Source organism: Hippoglossus stenolepis, chromosome 4, assembly GCF_022539355.2.
Source record: "Hippoglossus stenolepis isolate QCI-W04-F060 chromosome 4, HSTE1.2, whole genome shotgun sequence".
NCBI lineage: Eukaryota > Metazoa > Chordata > Actinopteri > Pleuronectiformes > Pleuronectidae > Hippoglossus > Hippoglossus stenolepis.
This window is the reverse complement of record NC_061486.1, coordinates 14,022,047-14,046,827: the sequence shown is the minus strand read 5'-3', so window position 1 is coordinate 14,046,827 and position 24,781 is coordinate 14,022,047. Positions and strand designations below refer to the sequence as shown.

Below are 24,781 nucleotides of genomic sequence, written 5' to 3'. Positions count from 1 at the left end.
GCATGTGGGTTGGGTGGAGGCGCACATGTGTCTGCCTGCCTATTAATGTGATGCACTCAAATTGAAGTGCCACCGCGCCTCTGCATATCTGCAGTGTGTATGTGAGTCTTTGCACAGATAAGTGTGTGTGTGTGAGAAACAAGACTCCGCGCCAACTAAGAAGTGCTTCCATCTGTTGCGCCAGCCTCACACGAGACTCTCTGCTGTGTCACTGGCACTTTATAGAGCCTAAGATCTCCTCAGCTGATCTACGAACAGATTTCAACTGACACTAATATCCCCACCTCTCTCTGGGAGGAAGGAGATGGAGGAGAGAGATGAAGCAGAGGAAGAGGATGACTGGAGGAGAAAGAGGCTACATCCATACAAATACATTTTTATCAGTAATAATCCCTGTCTATACAAAAAAAAACCTGAAGACATATATCACGTGACCACTCATGTATCCTGGGCATGTGTGTGGTGGTGTAAACAGGAAGCAGATTGTCTACCGTGCATTTGGTTGCTTAGTTACAGAAAATACGAACAATGGGCCGACAATGAGGTGGAACTGTCCGTGTTGATAACATTTTGCCTTCACCGCTGGTTGTTCGAGTCATGACTGACAATCAGGAAGCAAATGTGGGTGACTTGTTTCTCTTCTGTACTTGGCCCGTCAGAACTACAGCCTCTGAGTTTTCAAACTAAAACAGCATTTCCAAATGTCTCGGTTGTAGGTGCTCCAGAACAATGGAGTAGTTCGGATGACAGGCGTAAACGTAGCAGCAGTGATGCATTTTAAAACTATACATTATAGTGGGGATTAAGCCTGAGCACATCTGGGGGAAATGTTAGAGAAAAGGAAGAGATAAAACTCAAACGACAGAAGAGGTTAGTTCACCTGAGTATTCTTCCTCTGTGCTCCTTCTCAGAGTCTTGCTGTTGGGACAGCTGTTCCTCACTCTGCCTCCTCTGCTGCCTGGAGACACAGAATAGATGGCACTGTTACATTTTCACAATTTGTTGAGTCAGTGAATTCATGAGACAAGGTAGCCTGACACACTGTCACTGAAAATAGCATACTGTAGCTATAAAACCTAATTCACATGAATTGTATCTGCACATTTCACATTTTAAATATTTACTCAGAGAATGGTTTTACACCCCCAAGTGTCATTGAAAAGTATTTGAACAAGAGACCAAATTCAACTAGTATTCTGTGTACTCCTACGCTTTAATGTCAGCGTAAAGGAGGCCAAGCTTAACAATTAATTCTCTATAACATGTTAATATTCAACTGAAAAACCTTTTAATTCAGATATACTGAGTTGTTAAATTTAAATGATATCCTATGTGCATGTGTTTTGCTGTGTTTTTGAGATCACCATGGAAGACCATGTGCGGCTGCTGCCTCGCTCTTGAAAAGTAAATTCCAAATCAGTTTTAATTCTGATTCTGCGTGCCATGACAGTATGTGGTGCTCCAAAGTCCTGTGTACACGCAGCGAAGCACACACAGACACACACACAGACACACACACACACACACACACACACACACACACACACACAGACTGTCCCCGAACCCTCCTAACCCTGTCGACTTCTCAGCCTAATCCCCTCTCTGGCGGCATGATCAGTTAATGTCTTTGTGTGTGTGTGTGCGTGTGTGTGTGTGTTTGTGCGTGTGTGTAGCTGGCTGTCTAGCCCTGTGACCTTGCAGCCACACGCAATGAGGATACAGAGTGAGAGGGCTCACACGTCTGGGCTCACAGACAGACAGCCTGTTTTCACTGCCAATCTACAACAGATCTACAACAGAACTGTGTGGAATTATTCTTCCATTTTACTAAAGAGGATTCATTTAAACAGCCAGTTGCATAAATACTTCATTATATCTGAATCATAACAGATTCTTGACTTCTGTTCCTTTTTAGTGTTAGTAATGGCACAACATTTATTCAAACACTGTTTGCCCCATGTGACAGCGTTTGCAAGTATTTGTCTGATACCAACCATGCGCAAACACACACACATACACACACACACACCCAGACAGCTGCGCCTGCCTCTCTTTGTACCTCTCATCATACATCTCCACTTCCCCCCTCTCTCTCTCTCTGTCTGCATCTCTCCCTCTCTGCTCGTTTGTTCTCTTTATCCCTCTTTTCCTCTCATGCTGTTGCAGCTACTGGTGATTTAGAGCAGGCCCCTGCATTCTCCTACATCCGGCCTATTTACGCAGAGCATACTTTACAGTCCACTCTGCATGTTCCTCTTTCTCACTCTCCTTTGCTGTCTTCAAGGTCAGAGATAACATGATGGCTGACTCCCGGCTGCTGTTTCCACTATTCCTGATCCTCTGGTCTGCTGTTCCTGACTTTGTTTCAGAGGTGACAAGGGAGACGACAAATAGAAAAATGTAAGAGAGAGGGACAGAGGGTTGTTGGTCAAGTGCACCACGGGAGTGGAGGAGTGGTTGGGGTATTTTTGTGGCTGCAGTACTGTACTTGTACTTGTAGAAACTAGTGAAAACTCGTGTCCTGGTGGAAACAAGGTGACATTAGGATTCATCTATTATTATACGTTATTAGTGGGTATGTTAGAAGCAGGTTACTGTGATAGCACAAGGGCTCTTGAAGGGCTTCAGCAAGACATGAATATCTCCATCTAATATATCTCCTGTAATGAGTCACGGTCATCCAGTAGATATGCAGCACGACGACCCACATCATGTCACGTTCGCCACCTTTGCCCAGGTTCTGTCTCACCTGCCTCTTGTTCTGTTTGCCTTTCATTAACTTCTCCTGTATTTGCAGATCCTGCCAACCCCACTTGCCCTGTTGTTACCTCAGTGTTCCTGCCACCTGCCTCACCTGACCTCTTTGCCCACCTGTACACCTGTCGCTCATCGCCTCATTGCTCTCTCAGTATTCGTGCTCATGCCGTCATGATAACGGAGAGAGAGAGAGAGAGAGAGAGAGAGAGAGAGAGAGAGAGAGAGAGAGAGAGAGAGAGAGATTTCTAGTAGATTTCTTTGGAATCAGAGAAAGAAGAAAAAATAAGACTTCCTCTCTCCCAAAAGGCAGTGACTGATCTTATCTAATATGAGATAAACAGAGGACTGAGGTCAGGGAGGAGAAAAAAAGAGATGTGTGTGTGTGCGCGCGCGCATGCATGTGTCAGAGCAAAATCTTATGTGAAATGAGGTTCACCCTGGGATCAATAGTTATTTTACTTCCAACAGTCACACTGGCACACACATGATAGGTGCACGTGCACAAACTCACACACAGACACACACACGCAGAGCAGTCAGTGTGCCTCAGCCTTATGAAAACAAGCTGTATCACATCAATCACAGCCCCATCCTTTGCTCTCTCTCTCTTGACCTTCACTCATTCCATCATCCACTCTTTCATCCCTCCTCCCTTGCTCAATGCATCAATCCTCTCTTTTATCTCTCTCTCTCTCTCTCTCTCTCTCTCTCTCTCTCTCTCTCTCTCTCTCTCTCTTCCCTCTAATCCATCCTTTCAACCTGGCCTGCGTCTGTGCTGGATGATCCATGTGTTCATCCTCTGATGAAAGGATGAGCTCAGCATCTACCGCCAATCACAGCACAGCAGTAAGCTTCCCCACTTTTTACATACGTGTCATACAGGGGGAGGGGGGGGGGGCTCTCACTGTGTGATTCATGCTGCCAAAGTGCCCTGGGGCAAAGTGCATTCTGTGACTGCCCATCGGTCCTGCTGGCTCTTTCAGAAGTCAGAAACTTGAGCTGTAAGCCAGGTAACTAAGGGTGATCGTCACATCACGCAAACATCTGAGGGTGTTTTCACATCTGAAAGTCCGAACCAAGATCGGAACCAAGCTTTATGTCTTTGTTACAGTGTAAAAATTTGATCCGATTAGTTTTGGTTTCAAATTGTAATGTTGGGAGTGCACTAAAGATTGTAGTGTAACATAAAACAATATTCAGTCTCTGTGTGTGTGTGTGCGTAAAACAAGCTGTCCTTAGACCACCCCTGAAACATGTGTATGTGCGCATTTCCAAGGCAACGGGCTGGCGCCAAAAAAAACGCAACAGGTGCGGAAACACTGATACTTGATGGAGGAGCGGGTCAAAGGTTGGGCCGTTGTCACGGCAACAGCTCTTGTTCATAAACAAACTGGTACTGTCTGTCCTTGGATCTCGTAAAGAGAGAATCGTGGGTTTTGGAGGCTCTGGAGCTCATATGATGCAAAGTGATACTGAAGAGAAGACAGATCACACACACACAGACACACACACACACAGAGCCTGTCTGAACAGGCGACCAATCAGCATCAGGTGGACAGTGAAAGGAAGGTTAGCCGATCAACTCAGATTTCCCATCTGGTCCTCAGACGTCTGCCACACAAGGGACAGGGAGAGAAGTTATTGTTTAACAGCTGAGATTACTACAATTTACAAGTGGCTGATTGTTGCAGGTACATCTATTAAAGTACAAATTTGGTATTTCTATTTTATACTACTTTATATTTTTATACATTATTTTACTCACAAAATTTGTTTTCACAAAACATAATTTATTGTTGAAAGATTGTCATACATTAAAAATGTATGTGATGCCATACAGTGATACAGATTAAACCATGTCAGTACTCAATGACGGCTAATTACAGTGACATGCTACTTAAGATAAGCTAAAAAAAGATTAGATAAGATAATCCTTTATTCGTCCCACAGTGTGGAACTTTGCAACACTACAGCAGCAAGAGGGCAGTCAAAAATTGACATCAGTAAGGTAATAATAAGTAGCATGCAATACAAAATATAAATAAATGAAAACTAATATATTCAACTGTACTTACATATTTACTGGTCTGTATGAATGATGTGATAATATAATGTATAAAAGTGTTAAAGAAGTTTTTGAAAGTAACACACTTTTAAAAGTAACACACTAAGGATCTAAATATTTCCACAACCGCTGCATTTTGTGAATCAATATCTCCAAACAGATTAATATTAACTTGACTGGTCATAACACTTTGTCTTTGAGAGGTTGTTGTGTTGCACAATTGTAAATCGAAATTTCTACAGATTACTCTTACACTTGGGCTACATCAATGTAAAATTCTAAAATAAGATTACTGTTTTTAGCAATTATTCTCTTTTGGAAAATATGAAACCGTCAATAGAAGAAAAATATTTCTCTACATTTGACATAGTTCACTCATAAATATTCAAATTGAACACAGTGCTGTGTAGACATTGGACACACAGACACCCTCCCCCCCAACCCCCACCAACTCCAACATACACACACGCAGACACGCCTTCTCATGCAATACAGTCTCAGACTTGAGCACATGTGCCGCCTGCTCGTCCACACACACCTCATCATGCAACATGGCCTTAAGGCTGATTCCATACGTCCATATGTCCACATGTCTGGGTGGGTCGCGTGCGACTGCAAACATCCTCGTCTCAGCCCTGATCCCTGTGCTGGATGGACGTGCACTCTCCACTCACATACACATATAAACACACACATGAAGTCTAATTTGTGTTTGATACATGCACACATTGGTATGTGCAATCTGTGTAAGAGGGTGGGGGGGGTTAATACGTTTTTTTTCCCATGAAAGTTTTAACTGAGCACTGATCTTTTCCTAGAACTGGTTTGATGAGATTTGAAGAGCAAACTAACTTGTTTGATGATTTTCTTGAACAATGTATTATGTATTATACTCCATGATGTTTATGGTGCATTAACTATTACTTAAATGATCTTATACCAAAACCAGGGGTTTTATTAGTTTGATATAATATTTTAAATGTCTATTTGTGTTTTTGTCAGCGACACAGGATGATGATACTTTGCAACACACAATATAGTTGTACCAAAACTCTGATTTGTATGAAGGTACCAACATGTGGAATCAAGTAGAAATAAACCGTTTTAAATACTTAATACTCTGAAACAAACACTAAGTTTAAAAAATAATTTTATTCAAAATTTTCTTTACATTTATCCAAGTGTATATCTTACAAAAAACACTTGTGTGGAGCTAACCAGTGACACACACGCACACACAAAAAGTACACACACACTCCGAATCCAGCACACATACAGTACCGCCTGAGACAGTCTCTCCAGTAAGTGAAGCTGACAGCACTTTGAAACTGATTAGGAAAATGAGAGAAAAGGAAAACCCGAGCAAAAGCTGTAATTTCTAAAGGTCAAAAACAAAGTTTATGGCCAAAAAATGTGGGAGCGAGAAGGAGAGAGTGATGAGGAGGTTAGAGGGAGAAGGAGGAAACATTAGTGAATAAATGAGTGCTTCATCTGTAGTCTGTCAGGTCAAGTAGTCCTTTAATGCTTTGATTATCAGATAGAAAGCAACATTTAACATTTACTCCCTTAGTGTGTGGGGGAATGTTTGTGTCTCTGTGTGTCTGCATGTGTGTTTCTGTGCGTATGAGTCAAAGTGTATAACTTTGAAGTGGTTGTTTTTTCAAATACTATGAATGACGTTACTAAAACAAGATTAACAGTGTTCTGTATTGCTTACTATAACTAATGTGGGACATGTCTAAATATTTGAAAAGGTTGCCACTCTACAGTTCAAACCTGTGTCAAGATGTCTTGGCCAAATATGTAATCCTTATCTCCTTGTAATTTAAATGGCAACAAAACCTGCCCTAAAGTGAAGCAATCGTGTGTTTGTGAAAATACTTGGTAGTGAGCAGAAAACACAACATACTGCATGTGTGGAATAAGTACTTCTGTCTATAAGAAGCAGGCTCAGTTTCCAAACTAAAACATGTAAATGCTCCCCTGCTGTGCTATAATTTGCTTAAAGATATAATATGTAACAAATTTTCATTTAAATGTTTAAAAATTACAATGCTATATATTTTGTTGATTTCCAACAACGCTCAAACCCACAGAAATCCACAACTTTATTCAATGTAACAGGAAGTTTCATTTTGCCGTCATTTTGCCTTTTAATCACTTTGTTTTCGCTTTTCCTGTGGGTTTGTACATCTTCGCTATGACTTCCGTCAATAAACGACATATGACAAAGGAAAATCACACTGTTAGCCTGTTAGCCTGTTAGCCAGTCCGCTGTTTTTTTCTTAAACCGTTTATATTGATCACTCATACTGAATCACAATTATTACGTTTTCATGATGTCATCAAACTAGATCATATGTTAATGTTTTAATTGAAAGACCCCCAAAGGCTTAAGTTACATATTTTACTTTTACAGGATGTGGTGGGCTGACTGATTGCAGCTATACTGGTGAAACTAAAAATGTGTTTTTACTCAAATACGCATGATTATTCCACAGCTGCTGCTGAAACTGACATTTGAGGGAAAAAAACTGTATTTATGTGATTAACTGAATCTCTTGTATTTGCGAAGTATGCATTGTTGGTGTGGTTCTGTATTTACCTTAGTTTGAGTATATTTTTATCTGCAGTTTTAGTTATTAGAGAGGACGGAAAAGGGGGAAAATGTCAATGGAGCTGCAGCATGTTTGAAGTGATCACCAAAATATTTTCAAAGGCCACAGGGGCATATTTTTCTCAAGTCCTAACTCCTTGACTAGACCTTTGTGTGAGTGTATACGAGTCAAATCCTCTGTTGGTGCAGCTTAGCAGGCCCGGTATGCGGAACATGAGCATTTCCTGGTTTGGGCAGTGCTAAGGGGGTTGTATAGCAGCTTTCGATTGGTTGAGGTAAATCATACATAGAGCCTATGGTGACCTGGTCTTCACCCGGCATAGTCCAAATACCAAAATCCACCTGTGTCCTCATCTGAGCACATGTTTTAATGTATGTGTGTGTGTGTATGTGTGTGTGTGTGTGTGTGTGTGTGTGTTTTACCATATATTGTTGAGACTTACATCAGCTGCTGAGTTAGCTTCTCTCTTGCTTCTGTCGTTTTCTGTAACTCCTCACTGGAATGTTTCAGCTCCTCTTTCAGCACTTAACACACACACACACACACACACACACACACACACACACACACACATACATACATACATACACACACATACACATTTTAGTTGACTTGACAGGATGACGATGCAGTGTTTATAATGCTGGCACGAAGCCAGGCTTGTTACCAGAGGCTGTAATGTATGACAGAAAGAGGGAGACAGAGGAGAGTAAAGAGACGGATGATATTGTTAGCTCACACTTGTGCAAAGGAGGAAACCCTACACCAAATGAAACTATCTACAAGAATGACAAGATGGGTGAAGAGAAAGAAAAGGACAGATGGACGAGGAGGAGGAACACAAAAGAATGAGAGGAGTTCCAGACGGAAACATGAGAGTACCCAAAAACGTAAAAGCAGTAGGGCTGGAAAAAAAACACAGAAGGAGAAAATTGAGGCACAAGGAAGTAGTTGAAAGTGAAAGGGAGAGCAGGAGGAGGGGAGTGTGTGGTGAAGAAAGGAGGACGAGGGAGTCTGTGCTCAGGGGATCCCATGAAACAGGACACCACAGTCTGGCAGTCTTTTGTAGAGTGTCTGATACAAAGTAGCTGCTGCAGCGCTACTGTTTCCTCCCCTCACTGTCTGTCCAGTTTCCCCATGACAGCTATAATAAGAAAGTATTATATCATAAGTAGGACACAAATATGCACCTAATAAATTCTTCCTTAAAAGATAACGCAACAGAGCAGAGCACATGAATACGTTAAACATTTGAAATCAGAAGACACTTAATCTGAGTGAGGATCTTGTCATCTATTTTAATTTTGACTTGCTTGAATTTGAACCTGCTGTGATCCTGCGAAAGTACAGTACGTTTATTAAAAAACTGAAAGGGAGAAACGATTCGCTGCAACATTTAGGCCACATGTCGGGCCAACAACTTGTCAGACTGAGACGCTGGACTTACTGCAGCTCCAGGCAGGAGTGGATATCACGCAAGAGAAAAGCACTTAAGTTTCAAGTCTGAATAGTGAACAACTCCAGACACCATCGTTTTTTTCTTTCTGGAGACTCCACCTCAACATGATGACTATCAACATCCATTTATTTCCACCAGTATCATCGCCAACGTCCCCGTTAATTTCATCAGCTTCATCAGGAGTCAGCTCACTGATAAGCTTAAAGCACGAAGCACAAGGATGTCTTGAGCACCATAGAGAAGGGCATAAGAATGTCTTCAAAATCATCATAGCATTCATTATCAACATCACTGAGTGTAGCAGCACAAGACATGTTCCCAATATAAATATCAGCACTTAAAGATTGAATTGGTTCTTGTGTTCTGAAAGGAATGACCTGAGTTGACCTATCATGTAGGAGGATAGCATACACAAGTTTAAGGCCTGAATACCGATGGATGCTGATTCTGTTCTATTTCCTTATTAGGTTTTATTAATCTACCAGCTGTGGAACAACAGCAGCAGGTCAGCAGATGCCATCAGTGTCTACAAAGAATCTGCACAGACGTTGTGCAATTAAATGATTTTGGTCAAGTGATGCATGAGTGCTTGGAATAGACGACTGTATTAAACTAGAAATACCGCCTTGTGGTTGTATGCCCCCCCCGCCAACCACTGCAGTTTCAGTCTACATACATTTTTTAACCCAGAGTCATATGACGTCACTGTGACCTTTGACCTTTGACCACTGGTATCTAATCACTCTAACATCTGGCTTTTGCCTGCAATGGGAGTGGATGCAGTTGGGGTTCACTCCCTCTCCCGGCATGTTCCTGATGTCGAACATGATGCATATTTTATATATACGTACTAATTTTGGTGTAAAAGAGATACAAGTGAACATTTGAACCAAATTTGGAAGGACTCTCTTCAGGCGTTCTTAAGATAACGTATTCATGAGGCAATAAAGAGTTTTGAGAGGTCACAGTGGCCGAGACGTTGACCACCAAAATCGAATCAGTTCACCCTTGTGTCCAAATAAATGTTTGTAAATTTTTGTTGTTCCATCATGTTTTTCACAACCTAAGATCAATGCTAAGCTTAGATGCTAAGATCTATTCTGAAATGAGTCACAGCAGTATTGTCATTAGCGTTGTGTGTGTGTGTGTGTGTGTGTGTGTGTGTGTACTGCATATTGAGTGAGTTGTCTATGAGGGTCCTTCAGAGCGCTGCGGCAGGACACTGTGGCTGTGGCACTGAAGAGCTCTCAGACCGATCCAGCAATGTCAGCCTGACATTCTCTTCCTCTGAGACTGTTTTCCTGACTCTATTACATTGTTTTTTGTCTCTTTGATTCTTCTCTTAACTTTCTCTGTCCTCTGTTTTTCTTGATCCATTTAGCTTTTCCTCTTCCCATCCTTCCGCAACTGTATCCCCCTTTTCTTTCTTACCCTCTCCATCTCATTCTCCCTGTCTCTCTCAGCAGGAAGAGGTAGGAGGTCCTGTCCAATACACCAATAATTGCTTTCTGGTCACTGTGACATGACAGGGTCTTCCAGGGTAAAGCAACACACACTGAGCATACACACAAACACACACATAAACACAGAACACAAAAGAACACATGTGCAAAGAACCACTTAATACACACTCACTACAGCACAAAAACACACACAGAAACACTCACAAACAGAAATACTTTAATAAGTACTTGATGGAGCAGAAAGGGCTTTGCAATGAAAGTGAACCAGCCCATCTGACTTTCTCCGCAGTGCTTCTATTATCTGTCTCACTGCTTACACACAGACGCACACAGTGTAATAAGGTGGCTGTGAATATTACAGCAATTCACCGTTGGCTGGTCACCAACACTGTCACTGTTTAACAGTATTGGTCCTGGGAGGGTTCTTTGCTGTAGTTACAGTACGTATTTATTTGTCAAAAAATGAATTACCATACACAGCTGCTAAGCCTTGACTGTCACTGAAGGAGACATATGCTCATACTCAGGTCCAAAATTATCATTTGGATTATTAATTGAAAAGGTTTACAAACTCAAATATTCACAAAAAAAGAGTCATGTTCCTCAAACTGACCCCTGCTACAGCCCCGCTTGTCAGCCTCAGTCTGAAATGCTTAGTTTTAGCTTCTGTCTCTTTAAGGAAAAAAACAGTCTGTTCTGATTGGCTTTCAGACTACTGTGGGGCTACTGGACGACTGCAGGGCATCGTGATGTTATGTTCAATGTTCACCAGTAACAGACTATGAATTAGTTCATTTCTATGTACAGTATTTTCCTATTTACAAAAATTGGCCCGACACACACACACACACACACACACACACACACACACACACACACACACACTGTCCCACAGAAACACAAGCACACCAAGACACACCCTGCGCCTGCAGTTATGCCCACATTTCCATAGAATGAGGCAATGGAGTATGGGAATTTAACTGTATGTAACACTAAACTGCATACCAGAAACATATGACAACATATGAACATATGGTTTTGGCTACCTAGTTACCTATCACACACACACACACACACACACACACACACACACACACACACACACACACACACACACACACACACACACACACACACACACACACACACACACACACACACACACACACACACACACACAGCTGCAGCCTGGAATTCGTACAAGTCCATGTTACTATAATATCACATTCTCAACTGCTTGTGTACCAAAACCATTTTTTTGTTTGTCTGCCCGGTATATTATGAGCAATAAAAGCTAAACCACAGCAGCTTCATGGAAAAAAGTCCTGGCTGGAAGTGTTAGATTCCACAGAGCTGGAGGACTGCAGCTGTTTCAACCTAAAGTTTATTTCTTACTTCTCAGGATTTATACTCAGAAACTTACAGTGTGGTGCTATGTGTGCAACAAAAGACAAAAGTTGTCATCAATCATGCAGGTAGGAGCAATTCACCTGACTGGTTCAAGACGTCACAGCATATCATGTCATGTCATGTGTGTTGATCAGAAGTTAAGCTAGAAGTTTGAGACACATGTTAAAGTTTCCTTTATTAAGGCAGTGACAGTCCTCCAGGGAGATTTCAGTCTCCTGAGAGGAATACGTCTGAATTGTGTGCTCCTTTTTTGTTTTTTATGAAAGTGCTACGGAAAACTTAAATGTAGTGTGGCGACTTTGGAAATGGGGAAAATGTTATTTTATTATGTTGTTTGTGTAACTTGCTAATAGATTGTCTATAATGTAAACAAAAGCTATGAGTGTTAAAAAACTACATGTGTTCTGCTTTTGTATCATACATGTTACGTAAAGATCAACGACATGACAGCTCCCTAAAAGTGAAGCCAAAGCGTCTGGATAACCCCCTGGTGGCTGGCTGCAGTATAGGTCATAAACCCAGCCACCTTCATATTAGCGTATGGTAAATGGGCCAAACAAAAAATCTAAATACATGTCAAATACATTTTTCTGAAATGATTTAACAGGGTTTTTATCAAACTGTTGTGACTCATGCTTAGTCGAGCGTGAGTATTAGTGGTACCTTGATACCGTGGCTCCATTCCCCAGATTGCAAGCACACACTCTAAATGGCTCTAAATGACACAAGATGGCAGCATTCATATCCAGCATAATTTGGCTTCATTTCTGGATAGTGGGAGGAAGTGGAGATGCATCTTTATATACGGTCTATATTCTTTATGCATAGTGTGTCTGCACAGTGAACATTATAATACATTACAGTTTAAGCTGTTCCAGCATGAATTTTGTATTTATGTAAGTTGTGCATGGGGTCCCATTTTAGCAATACCGCAGTAATACTGATATGCATCATGTAACTTAATAATTTTTTTATTCTGTTTCCTCTCTGCGTAATAACAGTCACAACGTAATCAAAGTACAGGGCTACACAGACAGAAAGTCAAAGAGACTGAGACAGACAGATGGGGGAACATTGCTGGACTGAGATGATAGGAAGGAAAATCTTTTCTAACATGTCTGAGAACATATTTGATGTTTTTGCTGCTTGTCACAATCAACACACACATATAAAAAGTTGGCTTCCAGGGAAATAGATACCATATAATGTTAAGGATGGCCCAGGGTGTTGGCAGATGGCTGCGGTTCAGGGATCGGTCACACACGCACACACACACATGTACGGTGATTCATACATTCTTAGTCACAGCCTTTTCCCTTAATTTCACTGTCAACCCTCTGCCCTCTTTTCCAAAATGCTGAATGAAACCTCCCACACTCAAAAGTCTCCGTCCGTCACCTTCACATCAAGTTGTACAAGTCATCTGCTGACAACTGCACAAAACTGATCTGCGAATAATTATGTTTTCATCTCCCGCTGCTCTTCAAAAGCTCATCTTTGTCTGGTTCACTGTAAAATTCCACACCCCTTGAGGTTGTTTCTCTCGTCTCCACCTACCCATAAACCACATTCATATGTTCACATTAGGCCACCTCCTTATGGTTCTGTCTTCTTTTTCTTCCCCCTCTCCTTTCTTCTGCCTTTTGACACTAACCACAGAGCGTTGATAGACGGGTGGCATACTTTAATTGCCAGCTAACGCCCACGTCAGTTTGGAGTGATATGCAGGTGACTGGCTAAGGTGTGTGCTCTGTAGAGGCCTGCATCTCTGAACACGGTGAGGCTCATGGCCCATTTTTATACTTTATATAAACTTTATATACCTAAAAAAAAGCCCAATACGAACACAGTTACTAAACACTGAATGTTATTAAATTGGAACTATTCAGAACTGAAATTCCATTTAACTAGCTGTTGAAACTCATTGATGAATTCAGAAGTAAACTCAATAAATTTGAGTATGTGTCCTAAATTGTGTACTGTACTTGTCTCCTGTCCTCTAGTGATCTTGCTTTGTGTCCTGTTTTGTATCCAATTTGTCCTCTCCACGCCCTTTGTATACTGTTGCACAGTGCCATGAAAGAGAGTTTAGCTAAATAAATAAATGTTAACTCAAGTGTAACTTAGAGTTAGAAATTACTTATCATGACATTACCTATAGCCATTGTTTGACTTAAATTAAACAAATGACAGAAGGATTGTGTTTAAATAGCAAGAATTGTTGTCCGTCAGATGTAAGTTGAGTTACACTGGGCCTACTGGGATCTTTACTGTTAAGATTTCTTGTTGAGAAGTCAATCACACAAATAAAAAGAGCCACAAAACAAGTGCAAAGTGACACAAAATCACCACAAAGAGATATCCGAGCAAAATGTGACAAATAACAACCACAACAACAAATGCAAAGGGGAAAGACTATGAATTACAATACAAAACCAACAATTTACCCAGGCAACATTTAAATGTTGGTTACATCATCAGGACTATCACCAAATCTGCACTTTGTTTCCCTGTTCTACAAACTGTTGCTTTTTCAACACAACACAAGACACAACAATGTGTGGAACAGAATCCAAGATAAAGTCTGATATTGGCCCAAAGTGAAGTTTCTGGACATGAAGTGTGGATTGGTTTGGAGAGAAGCTTTAGGTCTCTGTGAACATATATCCTATATACGCATGTGTGTGTGTGTGTGTGTGTGTGTGTGTGTGTGTGTGTGTGTGTGTGTGTGTGTGTGTGTGTGTGTGTGTGTGTGTGTGCATTCCTTGGTATGTGTTTTATTACATCTGTTGGTTCATACAGCAGCTGCCATAGGCGCTCACGTCACTGAACAAACACATGGTCACACGGAATCAGAAACAGCAGAAGACTACTTTTCTTTCTTCGATTCTCCCTCAGTCTCTCTATCTCCCTTTTTATGTCTCAAGTTAGGGACAGAGACAAACACACACACACACACAAACACACATACACACGGTAGCTGTTTGGAACGTGCAGAGAAAAAGGAAAAAAGACCCACCCATGAGGTGAGTAGGAGGTTAGCTCTCCTTGAGGCATTTACTGTCAACTATAATCTCAAACACACACACACACACACACACACACACACACACACACACACACACACACACACACACACACACAGCCTGCAGTTTTTTCCCTCTGGCTTGCAGCCCCTTTAAAATTTATAGTACGAGTTTCATTGGTTTACAGCACTTACACACACATACGCATGAACTCACACACATTCTTTCCCGTCTTTTTAACTGTTAACAGGTATGTGTGTAGTGATTGTAAACACACACACACACGAACGCACACATTTCAGTCATCTATTATGGGCGCTGACCTCAAAACTAAAAAAAGTCCACACCACACTTGAACTTATATTTAATTCAGCTGTGAGTATTTGTTCAAGTTTCTTTGTCACGTCTGTTCCAGCTCTATATTTATAGTTTTGTCCTATAACTTGGCTACGTACATCTAAATATTTGTTTCTCTCTTTTTCCTTCAAGTGTGAAGCTTAATTTAGTGTGTGTGTGAGCACTAATGTCTATGTTCGTGTTACCTGAGAGCACCTGTGTGCTGTGCTGCAGTATCTGAGATTTAAAGGCCTGCCAGGCCCCCGTCAGTTGGCTGAGGAAACCCCGTATATCAGTGAGCTCGCTGGCAGAGGAGAGGAGCACGATGAGAGTCGCTCGCAAGGCCTTCACCTGCTGCACGCACACACCTCTGACACACACACAAACAAACACAAAATAACAGCTTTAGAATACAGTTTAAAGGCATAACAGCTGAACAATTAAAATGACAGCATCGAATGTGGATAAGATGAAGATATATTGTTCTTGATGTCTAAAATATTTGAACATCTTATGACAGCTATCATACAAGGGTGTGTATCTGTATAACACTTCAAAAAACTAGAATGACCTTCAGTAGAGCTTAAAGCCAAGGCCCAAAAGTCACACCAAAATACACACACTCGTAAATATCAGACCCCTAAACATGCCTGATTGTTTTCAACAAGATCCATGAATTGTTCTTTGAAAATATTGAAAACCACCATATCCCACAATGTTAAAGAAAGTAATAATCCATCCTGTAGTTGTTGTCTAATGCTGCTAACTAACAGACACTAACAAACTTCAATGAATGATTGGCAGAGGTACAGCGCTTGGTTTTCTTCTCTGTCTTTGTTGTGTTACATTTTGTTTGGCGTATCACAAAACTCGGGATAGAAAGGTATGACCAGAACAAACTTCTCTATTTTCTTTCTTACCAAGTCCCACCCAATCTGATTGGCTGTCTGACAAGGAGCTACAGTGACAAAACTAGCACTTGTCAGAAAAGTCAGCAGCTCAGAGTGGACTCTCAAAAAAGGTGAAGCGCTCTGGTGCAGGGTGCAGTCATTTTTCTCTTAGTGACTGCCAACTGGGAGTGAAGAAACATGAACGCTTGCCCTCAGAAACTAACACTGTATGGACACACACCTTAGTAGATGAGTAGCAGGTTTAAAAAGTGCTGTTAAAGTTTGCGAGTAAAGCTGCATTAGCTTTTACAGGTATGGCGACCAAATTCTTTGCACCACTCTCCCTCATCACCAACACTTTGACAATGGCTCCAAATTGCACCAGTGGATTTTATCAGAGGATTGTGGGTGCTGCTGCCTGGTGGGAATAACATAACTGTGGTGTTTTGAAGCAGAGTATTTCTGAAAGTTAGGTTACACATTCCTTAGAAAGATCAAGATCTTTGTCAAATGCAGCTGGTCTTTCATTGAAACAAGCTTTGCCCAAACTCAATGTGACACGGCCATTATTTCAGATTTTGTGTAGTATTTCATCCCAACAGTAACTGACCTTACAATGAATTCCATGACATTTAAAGTTCCAACATTTTTGTGGAAGTTTATAAATAACATGCAAGTTGAAGAGCATGTAGACACAGATTCCAGAGCAGGAACACACCTCTTCAGACTATACCTTGAATAACATTTTTAAAACTAACAATTTAGTAGCACTTAAAATGGCACTTACTTATAGCACTTTGTAGTTTTGCTTTTTTGAAGAAATTGTACTTTCTCTATTCTTGTTGTTCTGGGTTTGTACCCTCATGGTTGAATGCACTTATTGTAAGTCGCTTTGGATAAAAGCGTCAGCTAAATGAAATGTAATGTAATGTAATGTAAAGGATCAGTTTTGCATGTGCAGTCCTGACCCTGTGTGGGATTGTTGCCGAGTTCGCTCTCGGTTTGTCCCTGTTTTGCAGCTTCTGAGACCTTGAAACTGCAACTATTTCAGACTAGTAAGCTTCAACCGAACTCGCACCCATCTGGATGTTGGGTTCATGTCTTCAGTTCAATGTCCACAGGATCCAGCTGGGTCATGTTATGGTAGCAGGTTAATGTTACATGAATTGCAGGAACACAGAGAAAAGAGCTGCATATATTTTTTCAAGTAAATGTCACACTTGAGAGACGTTCTGGCATATTTACTGTTAGTGTTACATTAGTTAGTCTGTGGGCGAAGAGGTGTTCTTACAAATACAATGTAAACTGTGAGGTCGCTGGAACATATAGAGTATGAACAGTATTTCATAACATCTCATTAACCACTTTAATTTCACAGAAAAAAATGCTTCTTAAATAATTCTTAAAAATAAAAATTTGAAACATGGAACCAACAGATTTGATTAAAAAGGCTGTAAAACCCAGTAGAAGTCTTTTTTGAGACGACTTTAAATTCATTTAACTAAGAAACTGACTCTGCCTCGCTGCCTTAAAGCTTCCTGATTTGCCAACAAATAAAAATAATTTGGTATCAACACATTTTGACCTTTAAGTAAATGCTAACACCAGATTTTGCTTTCTTTCCCCATGAGGCGATTTAAAATGCCAAGCTTTTATTCTGAAATCTGGCAGAGGGGTGTAACAGGGTAACACTGGTAGAATCACACAAAGCAGAAGACACTCTCAGCCAAAAGCGAGAGCGAGCACCTTTAATAATTATGGATTAGAGAAGATCTATTAAGTGCTCAATCAAATGTAGTTTCACAATTCTTGCAGGCTCACAACATCTGTTACACCCACAATTCTGTCGTTAATCGCACACAAAAACTCTGCTCTTACAAATCTGTGCTTGTCAAATGTTGACTTGCAGACTGAAATTGTTTGGTGCTCATTCAGTTTCTTTTGTCCTGATCTCCACAGATCTAGTGAATGAATGACAGGTAGAATTAGAATTACATAATTAACAGAGATGAACAGAGCAGATAAAGAGGGTGGGGCATAAAAAAACTGAATGTCTGAGACAGAGGGAAACTGAGGACTGATTTAACTACACTGTCCTTAAAAAAGGCCACAGCCATGTTTCACAGCACTCTCCCGTCCCCTCTTTCTCCTCCATCTCTCTCACTCACAAAGAAATATGTTCAGATGAAAAGCACTTTAAGCAACATGGAAGATCACTAGCTCATCACGTGCACATGCACACACACACACACACACACACACACACACACGATGAATCAAGTCACAAAGTCATGCAAAGCATGGACGTGGAAAACTAGAGTGCTGGAACAGAACATTCTGTTATTCCAAGAACACTTTTGAAGGAACATCTGGGTGAGAGCACACTGAGCTTCCCATTTTCTTACACACACACACACACATACACACACAGAGGTAGGTGCACACGGACACATGACATATTTGGATACATCCCAGGTACTAACACACACACACACATAGACACGCACACCTGCACAAAAACACACCCACACACCCACACACATGCCTGTATGCTCACTGACAAACCGAGTGAGCATGGCTGCGTCCAAAGTGATGTGACTCTTTTTGAGAGCTCAGCGGGGTTGAGTGGTTGTTGTTTTTCTTATTCGGGGTTTGTGGCTTAAGGTGATCAAAAATGAACGGAGTCTCAGACGAGACGGGATGAGAGGGGAGACTCTGGGTGCCTGAGAGAGTGTGAGTACACGTGTGTGTGCGTGCAGAGTGGAGCAGAGCATGGGCACCGCTTGTCACGAGAGCCAGTTTTATAATGTCAGATGACATAAATCATAAGGCTGACAGAGCCAAATGGAGGAACAGATATAGGGCAGATCTGTCACCGGTGATAAGGCGAAGATATTGAAAAACGGAGAGAAGGAGACCGCATGCGTTCACTCAGCCAAAGATTTACTCATTTAGCAGCTTTCAATGTCAGCAGTCTGATTGAAAAGCTTTTTTTCCCCCCTGACTTCTCAACTGCTCCCTCCCACTCTCTTCACCTCCGCTGCTCCTCCACTGTCATCAACTGCTCACGGCTTTTTCAATCTCTCTTCACTTCTAGGAAATAACCAGCAGGTCAGCTCAATTGACTTTCTCTCCTCCGTTTTTTCCATTCTCTCTTTCATCGTCTTCCCTCTCTATCATCTGGCACAGTTATTCCCCCTCTGCCCTGGCCTTCCTGGCATGCATCTGGTTAAGGAGAAGATGGTGATGCAGACCAATACTTTGTTTTTTTTATCTTTTGTTTTTCTGTTTCATCTCCATCCTGCAGTGGCTCGACTAAATCTAAATCATGTTATCCCAACCAACACTCTCTTCTTTTCCACTTCTCTGCCTGGTTATTCCCTTACCTGAGGATTTCTCCTTGCCGTGTCTCTTTTTTGAGTAACTGCTCGGCCTCTTTCTTCCTGGAAGCTGCCACCGCCAGCCTGTCCAGGAAGAAGACAAAGACAAAGTGAAGTTGAAAAGTCACATGCCATATCCATTAATTAGAGAGCCTAATGCCACTGTACTCCCATGGGGTGAAATGAGCTTACTGATGATGCAACTTTAATGACAGGAGAGGTTGATCGTGATGAAATGGAAAGCAATGAAAAATTAAATGTTGCTCAGGGGTAACTGATATAAAGAGACGGTTTTCCCTCGTCGGCTCATCTTTCTGGTTTCACATGATTCAATACATATTAAATGATTATTTGTGGCGTGAGCAGAGACAGCAAAGCATGATGGCAAAGATTTAATTGGATTGAGCTGCAAAGGATTGACAGGTTGCATAGGAAAAAATAAATAAATAAATAAGTCTCGGGGGTAGAGGGATAATACCAGGCTCTGAGCTGTACCTGCACAGAAACCTGTATTTGTAATTCGATTCAATTGCAATTGTAGAGAAACCAAACTGTTCTGTTTTGGGCCTGGAAGCCTTTCTGGTTTCTGTTTGTAGTTTGACTAATCACATTTGAGCAGGCTTTGTTTGCCCACAGGTAAACATTCTGTGTGGAGAGTAAAAGAGGTGGAACACATTGACCAAAGTGCATCAGCTATCTGCTTTACAGCTGCTTCCGCATTCAAATCTCCAAAACGCATCAATGTTTGTGTTTTGTGTGGAGCGACGTTGGACTCGGACTGTTAACAGTGTATGGCGAACGGAAGACGGAGTCCGGGCCCGGATATCCACAGTCTACGATGGAAGCCCGAAAATATCGATCGTAGTCCCCAGAGGCTAATTTGTCGCACTGACTGGGCTCCGAGATTGTCCTTTCCTCTGCACTGCCCTTCAGCTTTCCGCCTTATTTGATTGACTGATTTCAGAGCCAGTCAAACCATGACAGACAGATTTCATATGAAAACTGAGACTGTGTGACCCGGACACATCGTGTTCATTCTCTTAAACACCACAAATGAGCACTGACAGCGAGACAGAGATAAACATAATGAGCAGTAAGTGCACAGAGCAGACCAGACAAACAGAGACTCAAAGCAGACACGTAATAATCATGACAGACAAAGTTTGATCGAGAAGTGTTATTTCATTGAGATGCAAGGATCCTGCCTTTCGGATTTTCTGCTTATTGCCTCATACAGTCCCTGTAAGCAAATAAAATACCTGGTAATATCTTCCTCCACTATACACCAACATCCTAATAAAAGTCCCATCCCCTGTTATTAATAATGAGTTTAAGTACATCCTGTCCAGTACATTTCACACAAAGTTTTTTAGGTCAAGTTTTATGAGCAGTAAATTAGTAAGATGCCCTTCCCTTATGGTTTCCCAGGCTTCGGATTGCACTGTTCATTTCAGGTGTGTTGGGTGTGGTGATTGTGAAGTGGGTGTGTGGTTGGTGTTGATCTGCCGACAGTCTCATGACAGCTAATTGACAAACAAACCTCTTCCCTTTATTTGGGGACAGCAGCTGGATGAGTTAGCAAAAATAAATACGCAGTAAAAACTAGAATGGCCCTCAGAAGAGCCCATTCCACCGCCAAGGCCCATCGGTAAATTCAATCAAGCTGTCATTACAGTCATAGATATCAGCTCTCTAAATATATCAAATGTTCTTCATCAAGATCCATCAACAAAAAAAAAAAAAGTGGTATATCCCATTCAGTTGTTGTAGACACACCGACCCATTACAAAAAAACAGGCAATGGTGAAAACATACCCTCCCTGGTGTTGGTAACCAGAGAGATGCACTAATGTACAAAACAAACAGGCAATAAAAATGAATATCACAATATATTTCACCATGTCATACTAACACATTAAAATGATAAACTCACTTTTGAAGCTAAATGGAAACTTGGTACTATTCAATGTGATTACAAATCAAATTTAAGAAAAAGTTGGATTTATAAGGTGTCAAGAAATAATAATACGATTATTAGTTATAGGCTATTTTACAATATTATGGTGACATAACAGATTGACATAAATAATTCAAATATAAAGTATGTTCAAATGTTAACTAAATAATCTTATAATCACATGCAGTTTGCCACAGTACCAGCAGGCTACAGTGTGGAGGGATTTTGCAGTTGAGATGCTTCTCATGCTGGAGGAAATGGAATTAAAGCGGCCAGGTTAAAAACAACACACTGCAAAACAGCCAGTTTGAAAGTGAATCAGAGATCTTTCCAAGATAATGATGCCTGAGTGGCAGCTCCTTCATGTGAAGGTGGTGAGTTTTTTTCCATCTTTCTTTGTATGAGTGTGGGAGGGACTGCAATTAATTAATAAAAATGTTTTAATGTTACATTTTATTTTCTATACTGAGGAATTCTTTTTATGCTTTATTTTGTCTGCCGTCCCTTCCTTTTCTTACTTCTGTGAATTTGTTTCCGTGTTCTTTCATGTGACATATTTACTGGAAAAATAAGTTGTTTTGTTTCACAAAAAACATCCTGACTGAATTAAGGTCAAATAAAAGAAATGTATGTTTTCTCTCCATATGTGTGATATATGGTGTCAGTAGGAACTTAATGTACAGTAGGGAGGTTGAGAGCAGTGTGGGGTGAGAATGGATTGAGCAAGTATGCGTGTTTCTAGTAATCCTGTGCGTGTGTGTGTGTGTGTGTGCATGTGAGACCATGTGTGAGTCTGAGTGTATTTACAAGTAAATAACTTTGCGTGTTACTGTGGCTTAGCTTATGTGTGTGTTCCTATCCCTGTCTGTGTGTGTGTGTGAGAGAGAGTGTGACAGAGCGAGAGAGAGGGACTTTTCCGTGAGCATTTTAGCCTGTCTATTTGTATGTTTGCCACTTTCTGACCAACTCTGGCAGCGCCTGTGATCTTGTGCGCATGTGAAATTTGTGTACTTGTCCCTGCGTGCCTTCGCTGTTCGAGTGATGGCAGCCCAGACTCCCACTGTTCACCCATCTGTCCCCACCAGTCCCAAAGCGAGATCAGAAAGAACACTGCCTCGAGAGGGGTGTGGGTGTTTGTGTGGGTGTGTGTGTGAATTTGATGTGTGTGTATGGCTGGTGTGTATTTTGTATACAAATATGTGTGTGCTTTGTGCACATGGGCCTGAGCTTCTGTTCCCAGGGCAGTGGCTGTCAGTGGAATAATAGGTAGCGCAGTGCCAGTGAGTGCGTGCCAGATTAGAGTACCCCCTACCAGCAGCCCAAATCAACCGCCTCATCAGGACATGTCTCACACACACACACACTCTCAGGATACGTTATGCACACACTCACAGTCATGCGCACATGTCAACAACACTGATCTGCTAACCACAGTGTCCATGATGTACCAAGTCAATCATTTTATCCATGTGTGCATCTGTCAAGGAGCTTACTAATTCTGTGCTCCTTCATATCTTTTTTAATTTGGGCTGAGGGTCAACAGTAGAACACCTGAACTGCGGCTCCCCTTGTGGACTTATTTTCAGCCCTTGACAGCATATAACCTGTTTGTGTGACTTTTTCTGTTTATCCTTTTGTCACTTTGTTAAATCTCAAGGGGGATGGTACTTTTGCTATCGCTGTCCATAATTTTGCAACATCCTTCTACTTTGTACGAGACTAAGATCTAAAAAAAAAGTGCTGTTTTATTACTTGTACAGTTTTTTTTCTATTTTACTGTGTAAGTATCAATGCATGCATTTTATTTATTTTACACAAATCAAAACAAGCAGCCATCAAATCTTGTGTAATCCATGTTCGGCCACCAGATACCATTTCTCAACAGTCAATTGGACACCAATGTCAATGTTTTACTGCTGCAGGCTTTTTGACATCGGTCAGGCTAAATTTGATACAGAGCTATTAACTGATAGCTTATAAGTGCATGTCATTGTAAATGTGGTTGCACATGTGTGTGTGTCTGTGCGTGTGCATGTGTTTGTGTGTGTATGTTCTGGCATTTGCTGTCATCATTAGAAGTGAGATAAAAGCTTCCCCATATCAAAGTGTCATCTGCTCACTCACTGTGTGCGGGCATGTGTGTGAGTTAAAAGAATGTTTTGATCAACACCCTGGCAGGACATTCAAAGCTGAGAGTCATTTTTCTTTAAACAAAAAGGAGCACACACACACACACAGAGAACAAAATACCCCTGCAACTAACACGCGATGCATTAAGCACGCACAGTCATAAGCAGTGAATCTACAGCTTGTTTCTCAAGTTAAAAGGCTGCTTAAATGTTCTAAGGAAAACTTAAAGCGCTAATATTAGATCAGTCAGTGCTTCATCAATTACTTAAATGAAAATGTTGTGTGTGTGCGTGTGTGTGTGTTTCTGTGGTGTAACTGTGACACCTGTTTTTGTATATTTTGTTTTCAAGTTATCTGGTAACCATGTCAGGGATGCCATAACAATGATTGCGATCATCAAAACAGCACACACACACACACACACACACACACACACACACACACACACACACACACACACACACACACACGTACACGTGCACGTGCACGTACACACACACAACCATAAGCAGATATCATATTATGACTAACCGAATTAACTCTGAGGATATGAAAATTAATTTGTCCTCCAGCTTGTCAATTTTAATTCTGTTTAAGAAGATTAACGTGTCTCTGTTTCATTTGTATGTGCGGGTTGCTACGCTACTGCACAGACATGTTGCTGTTGATTACCAAATAAACTTTGTCATATTGTGTGTGCGCGTGTGCGTTTATGCTACACTTACACACACACACACACACGCACACACGCACACACGCACACAGCAGTGTGTGTCATTCTGCTTGTTTGATGTGGTAACGCGAACGCGAACTTGAAGTTGGATCTGGGCTAATACCTCACATGCTGGCGATGAAGGCTGTTTCACTCTGTACATAGTCGACTTGACATATTACCTAACACACACACACACACACAGAAGCAGAGGGGGAGATTTGTGTATTGTTTCTGTGGTTGGAAACCAGACGTTGAAATAGAACCACATATACACAACTAATTTGCTGTGAAGTACTTCCTAGTTACAAATGGATGCCTTTTTTATTTGTCATCTATCATTTGTCTCTTCTTGATTCCCGCTCTCCTACCTGCAGGACGTCTTATCACTGTTACAATCCAGCCCCCAGGTGTGTGTGCGTGTGTGTGTGCTCTCACATTGTTATGATTCATTCTTCATAAATGTCAAGTCCAATTTTCGTTACTGTGCACAAGAATGATTGTTTTATCAATTGCAGGTGTGCAAACGAGTGTGTGCAGGCACAAATGCAAATACACACGCACACAGCGTCAGATAC

At 41.3% G+C, this 24,781-nt stretch overlaps 1 protein-coding gene across 2 annotated transcripts in view; it reads right to left on the bottom strand.

Moving 5' to 3' along the window:
- Window positions 1–24,781, bottom strand: part of lekr1 (leucine, glutamate and lysine rich 1) — a 76,373-nt gene that overhangs the window by 21,486 nt on the left and 30,106 nt on the right. For both annotated transcript variants that reach the window (XM_035155423.2, XM_047339713.1), the window contains exons 4-7: window positions 19,411–19,488; window positions 15,341–15,504; window positions 7,883–7,964; window positions 881–958 (exon numbers count right to left, since the gene is read on the bottom strand). In XM_035155423.2, the coding sequence (XP_035011314.1) occupies window positions 881–958; window positions 7,883–7,964; window positions 15,341–15,504; window positions 19,411–19,488 (402 nt within the window). The remainder of the gene's footprint in view (window positions 1–880; window positions 959–7,882; window positions 7,965–15,340; window positions 15,505–19,410; window positions 19,489–24,781) is intronic.